The sequence below is a fragment of the Helobdella robusta genome (genome assembly GCF_000326865.2).
Source record: "Helobdella robusta unplaced genomic scaffold HELROscaffold_23, whole genome shotgun sequence".
Lineage (NCBI taxonomy): Eukaryota > Metazoa > Annelida > Clitellata > Rhynchobdellida > Glossiphoniidae > Helobdella > Helobdella robusta.
The window spans coordinates 1,660,522-1,670,300 of NW_008704216.1; the positions used below are offsets into that span (position 1 = coordinate 1,660,522).

General features: G+C 34.8%; 2 protein-coding genes across 2 annotated transcripts; one reads left to right on the top strand and one right to left on the bottom strand.

Annotated features, from left to right (window-relative positions):
* Positions 1-213: 213 nt before the first annotated feature.
* Positions 214-2,401, top strand: HELRODRAFT_172361 (hypothetical protein; the record flags this gene model as incomplete). The annotated part of the gene is made up of 4 exons (XM_009019022.1): positions 214-356; positions 830-1,052; positions 1,373-1,527; positions 2,284-2,401. 4 exons carry the CDS (start codon positions 214-216, stop codon positions 2,399-2,401), a joined length of 639 nt encoding a protein of 212 aa, XP_009017270.1.
* Positions 2,402-6,142: 3,741 nt separating this feature from the next.
* On the bottom strand, positions 6,143-9,497 carry HELRODRAFT_172362 (hypothetical protein; the record flags this gene model as incomplete). Its single annotated transcript, XM_009019023.1, has 5 exons — positions 6,143-6,672; positions 6,993-7,284; positions 8,491-8,614; positions 8,744-8,748; positions 9,471-9,497. The coding sequence occupies 5 exons, from the start codon at positions 9,495-9,497 to the stop codon at positions 6,143-6,145; spliced, it is 978 nt and encodes a 325-aa protein (XP_009017271.1).
* Between the last annotated feature and the right edge of the window lie 282 nt (positions 9,498-9,779).

Here is a 9,779-nt window from a genome sequence, read left to right on the forward strand (position 1 = left end):
ATGTAACAATGACCACACAAACGCTTATATGACGTCATCATGACATCATTATGACACCATCACGACACCATCATGACATCATCATGACACCATCATGACATCATTATGACATCATCATGACATCATCACAACACCATCATGACATCAATATGACATCATCACAATATCATCACGACACCATCATGACATCATCATGACGTCATTGCCAATAGAATGACCAGGGCAGCTCAGTTGATATGTGATCAGGACTCGAGGAACAAACATCATGCGCAGGACCTAGACGGCAAGGTCCAACAGTTGCACAACATGTCCAGTAACATTGGACTGTTCCCGAACATCGAAAACTATGACAACACGTTAGTTGCAGATGTTGTTGTTGTTGACGTTGTTGTTGATGTTGTTGTTGATGTTGTTGATGTTGTTGTTGATGTTGATGTTATTGTTGATGTTGTTGTTGTTGTTGTTTCGTCCGTTCGTTTTAGGTTTTAATATTATTATTTTACGATGCAAAAAAAACATCACTAATAACAAAACAAACACCAACCAAGACACAATCAGCCGCACCACCAAACAGCCAACCACATCACACAACCAACCACGACCACACACCACCAACAACCACACCACTACAAATCACCACCAGCCACACCACACATCATCTTCACCAACAGCCACTACCAACCACACCAACCACACCACACATAACCACCAACAGCCACTACCAACCACACCACTACACATCACCACCAGCCACACCACACATCATCCTCACCAACAGCCACTACCAACCACACCACACATAACCACCAACGGCCACTACCAACCACAGCATCACGGTACCAGTGACCTGGATGAAGTACACCCAGGAGAACATCGGGCGATCGCAGCGGGAACGCGAGGCCTCGCTGCGGTTGCGTGGCGAGATGGACGCTCTGATGAGGCAGTGCAACACTGAGATGAACGCCCACAACAACACGGCCAATGCCGCCCTACAGACGCGCGTCCAGGAGCTTCAGGATGCAAAGAACAAGATGCAGGCACACCTGCAGAAAGTTGGTTTAATTAATAAATGAATTAAGTAGGTAATTAAGTAGTTCATTAATTAAGTAATTAAATGAATTAAATAAGTAATTAAGTAGTTCATTAATTAAGTAAGTAAATAATTTTTTAGTTAAGCTTATTAATTTTCCAAATTTTCGTAATTTAGTATTTGTTTTTTTTTAGTTAAGCTTATCACTTTACATGGCTACAGTTACGATGCTTCTAGTTATCATATGATTGCTGGATGACGCAATGATAAACTATCTACCTCCTCTTCATCATCACCATCTTCCTCTTCTGTTTCTTCATCCACCCCATCTCAATTTTTCAGACTCTCTCCGAGATAAAGGAGATGGATAGAGTGATCATGATGCTGCGGAAGGCAATCTGCGACAAGGAGCTGCCGTTGAAGGTCGCGCAGACACGCCTGGAGGAGAGGACGAGAAGGATTGATGTGGAGCTGTGTAATGATCCGTCTATGCAAGGGTTTGTTGCCGTTGTTGTCGTCGTTATGATGTTGTTGTTGTGATGTCGTTGTTAGTGTTGTACGTTGTTGTGTTGTCATTGTTGTTGTTGTGTTGTTGTTGCTAGTGTTGTACGTTGTTGTGTTGTCGTTTTTGTTGTTGTGTTGTTGTTGTTATTGTTGTATGTTGTTTTATTGTGTTGATGTGATGTTATTGTTTGTGCTGTATGTTGTTGTTGTTGAGATGTTATTGTTTGTGTTGTATTTTGTTGTTGTCATTATTGCTTGGCCACAATCCAACCCATCTCTCTCCATTCGAATGAGTTGATATTTTTTCCCCTCCGCAGCTTCACTTATTCTCCTCATTTGTTGTCCATTCTGTCGGTTTTGTTGTAATGATGCTTAACTCTCATGCGTATTTGTATGAAGTATTGATCCTGAATAATTTTTTTCAGATGAATGTCAGTCGTACCTTACAATTAACAATTGTTGACGAAAATTTGATTTGAAAACTTAAATTTAAAAACATTTGCAGACTGCAAAAAGAGGTGGAAGAGATAAAAGAATCCATTCGTCTTTTGAAGGTCAAGTTGAAGGACGCTGAACAATCACTGGCCAGGCTGCAAAAGACAAGGTCAGTCGAATCTGAGCTTTGATTGATTATTTAGATAGCTTATTGATTGAGTGAAAGACTGATTGATTGTTTGATTGATTGATTGATCGATCGATAGATTGATTGATTGATTGGTAACAACAAACCACCACCCACCTCCAATCAGATCTGCCCTGGAGAACGACATAGCCACGAAGGAACGCAGCATCGAGATTGACAACCGCAGCTGTCTGGGTCTCCGCAAGACAAACACCTACTCAACCAAACTGCCCATGGTGGCTTAATGGCGGGAGATTATTTTTTCGAATTATGGCGGAAAATTATTATTTAAAATTATGGCGGGAAATTATCAGTTAAAATTATGTCGGGATATTATCAGTTAAAATTGTTGGGCGAGTATATTTTTCATTTAAATTATTTCTGTGACAGCCAAGAAATTAGATACGACTGTATGTTTAGATTGATTGATAGGATGGTTAACAACGGATCGCTGAAGCAAATGAAATTTTGGCGGGAATTTATCTGTGGCAAGAAATTAATAAAAGAAGTAGCGCCATTGCAAGAAAATAGTAAGGGAAATTGAACTTTAAAATGGCAGACACGCAGAAAAATATTTCAGCCGTTTAAGAAAATGTTGGCAAAAATTTTGACAAAATAAAAATATATGCAAAAGAGGAATAATAAAAATGATAAAGCAGAAAAAATATAATTATGAATGATATTGTTATACTAAAAAAAATAATAATAACTATAATAATAATAATTGAGATCATTTTGCATTTTTCTGCGTCGCAAGCATACCGCTCCTATATAATCATCACATTTCATTAGGAAATTTTTAAAACTGGAATAAATAAAATGTCATGTCACACACACACTACACACGCGCGCGCACACACACACACACACACACACACACACACATATATATATATATATATATAAACACACGCAAATACATATATATAAACACAGAGCAGAGACAAAAAGACACACAGAGAAACACACACACACGCACGCACACACACACATATAGATTTAAGGCTAATAATTTTACCACCAAGAATTGACAACATTTACATTACTGCTGCTGATATAATCAATCGTAACTTATCATCCCATATTCATTTCATCCATATACTATGCACTATACTAAAATATATTTCTACTATTTAACATGAAATCATGTTTATTAATCAATTATTATATATATATATATATATCATATATATCTCATATATATCTATAATGTATATATATATATATATATATATATTTCATACTACCTATTTTACTACTACCTACTAGTAACATCCTGTTGTTTTTTATGCAAACAATATTTTTCCACTTTTGCGCACTGCGTGGAGTGTTTCTTCAAAACAGTAATTTTTACAATATTTAACATACACAAACACACACATGTGTGTTTTTTGCTTGCGAATGTTTATTTGCATAGGCACACACGCACACACGTACACACACACACACACGCAATGAGTATGATATAGAAACATACATACATACATACAATCATTTTCATATACAAATATATATATATATATATATATATATATATATACAGTATTGTATGAATTCTACCGAATTGTGTGCATTAATCAATTTAAAGTATGTCTATTCATTTCTCTTTACTAAAATTTTCTGAAAATTGTTCAAGTTTGTGGTTTATGTATTTACTTTTTTCATTCTCTCCTCTCTTACTCTCTCTCCCTCTCTCTCTCTCTTTCTCTCCCTGTCGCACACACACACACAGACAAACAAATATATGAATTTATGTACAAAATTTTGAATATAGTTGAAAACAAGGTAAATATTTCTGCTTTATTTTTGCGTAGTTTTATGTAAAAATAATAAATAACCTCTTCCCCTCATCATTCAACTTTTAACTTTCGATCATTCTCCTCTCTTCTGCTGCACGAAGATCACAGATTGAAATTACAACATCTCCAACTATAAGGAGCAGCCTATCGTGTCAACATCCTCTAAACTGGATTTTTATCATTTGCTTAACTTAAATTGCAGTTCAAAATTTTGTGATATAATTTTATTAAACTTTAGGCATGGGTGTGTTATTGTACTGGTGTGTGTGTGTGTGTGTGTATGTTTGTTTGTGTGTGTATGATTGTTTGTTTGTGTGTTTGTTTGTTTGTGTGTGTGTGCATGTGTTTGTGTATGTGTGTTTGTGTCTGTGTGTGTACATGTTTTAATTTTCAAACAATTCTTCGATCTCATTCTATTATTACTATTATTGCACAAATATTAATTTTTACTCTAACTTTTTTTAATTTATTTCATATAAATTTATACACACACACACACACACACACACACACACACACACACACACACACACACACACACACACACACACATATATATATATATATATATATATATATATATATATATATTATGTAATCACGGTGTTGTGTTAGTGTGTTTTTTTATTTTTCAAAAACATTTTTTTACATTTTTGGAAAAATTCATTATCATGTAATTTTATACCATGTCAAAGAAGCATCAGTGAGAAGCATTTTGTCGTTATATTGTATTTAACTTTTTGATGATCATTTTTATTCATCCAATTGTATTCACTCATTTGTTCTTTTGTTCGTTCATTCATTCAATCATTCATTCATTCGTTCATTCATTCATTCATTCATTCATTCATTCATTCTTTCTTTCATTCGTTCGTTCGTTCATTCATTCGTTCGTTTGTTCGTTCGTTCGTTCGTTCATTCAATCATGTTTTTCATTTTTTTAAATATTCGCTTGCTACAATTGTTACAATAACGTTTATAATGAAGGTTGGAGCGTACGTGTAAACACGACGGGCGTGTGTTCTTCCTGGCAACAACCAAACGACTATGTGGTGGCCCGACGCAAACGGGATGGAGCAAATAATGCAGTTAAATAAATGGATGTATGAATGAATGAATGAACGAACAAACAAATGAATGAATGAACGAACGAACGAATGAATGAATGAACGAATGAATGAATGAACGAACGAACGAACGTACAAATGAATGAATAAATGAACGAACGAAAGAACGAATCAATAAATGTACATTTATAATATATAAATTAAGTCAATATTAATATTAAGTCAATAATTGTAAGTACAGTGAATAAGTTTGGAACATTTTCTATTAGGCGAACAATAATTGGCACAACATCCACTTAGGAGCAAAATTTGGGAAAAATAAAAAATATAATTAATTGTTTGTGTGCGAATGTATGTGTTTGTATGTGTGTACGTGTGTGTGCGTGTGCATGTGTATGTATGTATGTGTGTATGTATACGTATATGCATTTATGTTAAAAAATATACATATATTCATAGATATAGATATACAAATATTAACATCAACAACAATTAAATCACTCAAGTTTTATATCAATACAACAGTAAAAGGCAAAATGTCTTAAAAGAATTTTGTTGTTATGATGTAAATGATTTCACTTTCTCTCTCTCTCTCTCTCTCTCTCTCTCTCTCTCTCTATATATATATATATATATATATATATATATATATATATATATATATATATATATATATATATATCTTTCCTCTTTCTTTTTCTTTCTTTCCATTTCTCTCTTTCCCTCTCTCTGTGTATGTGTGTATGTTGGTGTGTTATAAACAAATGTTTATATCAGAGACACAAAGCCACATGGGTATTTGTAATTTGAAGAACGACAACTTCTTTATAAGACATCCTGGTTAATAAGTAGTACTCCGATATTTCAAATGTTTGTTATAACCGGGCGAACGTATTTACACGTACAACGTACGTTCTCGGTGATTACAAATTATTTTATTCATTTTTTTTTTTCGTAAATCCGTGTTATGAGGAATTATTGAAAACAAAGTGAAGCAAATATGAAATTGAGAATGGTGAAGATAAATAAGATAAAAAAAATACAAAATTTGAAAATGAGATGAATGGATGGAATGAGTTTTTTTTTATTCATTCATTCATTAATTCATTCATCCTTTCATTCAGTGCGATAGATCGCTGCATGACTTTGAATACTGACTCTGCTCTTCATGTTGGCTCGAAGTCGACGCGCAACAACACGAGCACTTGCCTTCTTCGTATCTAAGTTCGCTTTTATTCAAATTTTGATGTTTTTGTTTCGTTGTCTTGTGTGATGTTGTTGCTCTTTCTGAAAGCCTTTTGAAACTTTTCTCAGTTGCACAATCGTAATGCACTTGATGTTTCATGTTGCTCTTGTTGTTGTTACTATTATTTTTGTTTTTATTGTTAGAGTTGTTGTTGTTGTTGTTTTTATTGTTGAAGTTGTTGTTGTTGTTGGAGTTGTTGTCTCTGACGTAAGGTTTAAACGCAGAAAATGATTCGTCATAAATGCTCGATGACTCCGGCAAAGAAGATGTTGCGGACGACGTGGATGACGTCATTGCTAGAAGTTTCAGGGAGGTGCGGATCAGGCTATCGACCTCGTGCCCTATCTCCACGGACACTTCCAGGTACTTGTGCACCCGGTACATCTCCGCCATCAACTTTCCTTCTGAAAATTAGACAAAATTGTTAATTTTTAATAAAAACATTATTCTTCAAATTCAGCTCATTTTGACGATAGCAGATAGCAATACTGACATACTTTCGCTAACCGCCTACATTAAATTTTCTTTACACAAAATCCCCTGATCAACAAAATACTTTCAGAAAACAAAAGCACTCCATCATGCACCAGATCCAGATGCATTAGGAGCCATTAAGTATTCATTACTCAAACTCGGGCAACGTCAAACTAGATAAACGCGCATTTGAGCATTTACCACCAAACCAAAGGTAAATTTATATCAGTAAAAAAAAAATTCATCCGACCTTGTTCCAGCACATCCCTACTACGAACAAGGTCAACCTTGTTGGCTACCAGCAGGACCGGAAATGTACCGTCGTCAAGGAAACGCCACGAATTTCTTTTTTCCGATGACGTATTGGATGACGTCATTGACTTTGAGGTCGTCACGTGATTCAGGTTGAACAAATGGTCCACGGCTATTTCGAAGGAGTTCCTGTTTTCAACGGAGTACACGACGACGTACACGTCTGCTGGCGGCGGCTGCTTGTGGTGCAGCTGCTGGTGGTGCAGCTGCTGCGCTGCAGAGGCACCCACCTGTTTGGTAGTTATTCGCTACTCTGTATTATATCATGTCGTATTTTTGGTTTTGATTACACGCGATAAAGTTATGTTTGACGTTGGTTAATTTCTAAATAATAAAAAACTTCAAGATTTGAAAAGTGAGGAGTGAAGTTGAAAAGTTGTGACAGCGTTTTAAAATGTAAATAAATCCTCCGAAAATTGCGAAGATTATTAATTTATTTTGCCGCGTAAGGAAATGAAAAAAGGGGAGGTAACTATCGAAGTCCAAACATTTACTTGGGGATCTACAACATTTTCTATTTCCACCACACCACAACCACATCTTCTAACACTACCACCACCAATATCTCTACCACCACCACCATTATATCTACCACCACCACTACTCTTCAACGACCATCTCGAGCACCGCCACTAGACCTATTGCAAGCAGATTGAAAATCTTAAAGGGGTATTGCGCTAATAAAAACGCGGTAGGATGAAACTTCTTTTGTGATGATAACAATAAAAATGATGATGAAGATGAAGAAGATGGTGAAGATGATGATGAAAAAGATGATGATGGTGATGAAAAAGATAATGATGAAGATGATTATGATGAAGATAATGAAGAAGAAGATGATGATGATGAAGATGGTGAAGAAGAAGATGATGAAGATGATGATGATGAAGATGGTGAAGAAGAAGATGATGATGATGAAGATGGTGAAAAAGATGATGATGAGGATGATGACGATGATGATAGTATTGCTGTCAAAGATGACGTTGGTAACAGCATTAAAGATAATGATGATGACGAAGAAGATGATGAAGATGATAAAGACGATGCTGATGATGAAGAAGATGTTGTTGTTGATGATGATAAAGATAATGACATTTTTAAAACTGATGATGATGGTTTCATTAATTTTCTGAAAACTGTAATGATGAATGACAAATCGAAAATATTTTTTGGATAATATGACAAGTTGAAAAAAAGAAAATTATATAATTTCAGGGTGTTGATGATGATGATGATGATGATAATAATGATGATAATGATGATAATTATAATGATGGTGATAATAATGATGATGATTTAAATGATGATGATGATTATGATGATGATAATAATAACAGCAATAACATCATTAATAATAACGACAATAATAATAACAAATGCGCGATAAATGTCTTTAAAAAAGATATTTTCGACAACCAAACAAAAAACGCGCCCACTCGCCCTTTCTTTGGTGACGTCATAGAAGTGAGTAGACACGATTGGCTGATGGAGATGTTGTTGTTGATGTTGTTGCTGAGATTGCTGGAGTTGTTCGTTTTGATGGTGGATACTACCACGGCCCTGATGATGATGATGATGGCGATGATGATGATGATGAGATGGCGGTAGTGACGATGAAGATGATGAGGACAGGAAGGAAGAAGAAGTGATGCTTGGTAAGATTCGGTGGCTTAAACTGCAGCAACTGACGTCAGCTGATGTGTGGTTTGAAATGAAGTGATGATAAATTTGGGATGATAAACAACACGCTGGTGACGATAATGATACTAATGTAAACATAACAAGGATGACGACGATAATGATATCAGTATCATAGAGACTGTATTAGTATCATTATCGTAAACATTAAGATGATGACGACGATAATGATACTAGCACAAACAAAAACAACATGATGATGGTAATGATGATGGTGATGATGATGATGATTATGATACGAATATAAACTTGAAGATGACGTTTTACGATGATGATACTAATGTAAACAAAAAAAACATGAAGATGACGTCATTTCTGATAGATGGGTATAATCATAGATATAATGGATATATATGGTTATTTATACAATACATATATCTATGGGTATGATATATGAACGATGATAATACAAGTAATATTTACGACCGGATATAAATATCTCTGGATAGTGACGTTGAAATATATTAGTACTGAGACTTCTTTAATGATGGAGCAATAAAAATAATACTTACAATAAAAATAATGAAGATGAAGATGAGGACGGTGAAGATGATGACGACGACTATAATGATGCTATTGTTGTTGAAGATGATGTTGTTTTAAATTTTTGCAGTAATATTACTAATCCACTTATCCACTATCAATATTATACTACGGCTATTTACACAGTGAAGTTAACGATACTGAAAATTACTATTATATGCATAGTAGTACCTACTAGTGCAGTCAGTAGTTCAACTTCCATTTTAAAAATAAATTATGTGGGTCGGTGTGTGTTTCACCCAGCACTTATGCATATTTTATTAGAAATAATAAAACATTACCACCACTACTACTACTACTACTACTACTACTACTACTACTACTACTACTACTACTACTACTACTACTACTACTAATACTAATACTAATACTACTACAGCCACCACTACTACTACTACAACTACTACTACTACCACTACTTCTAATATTGATACTACCACTACTTTTACTACAGCTACTACTACAACTACTACTACTGCTGCTG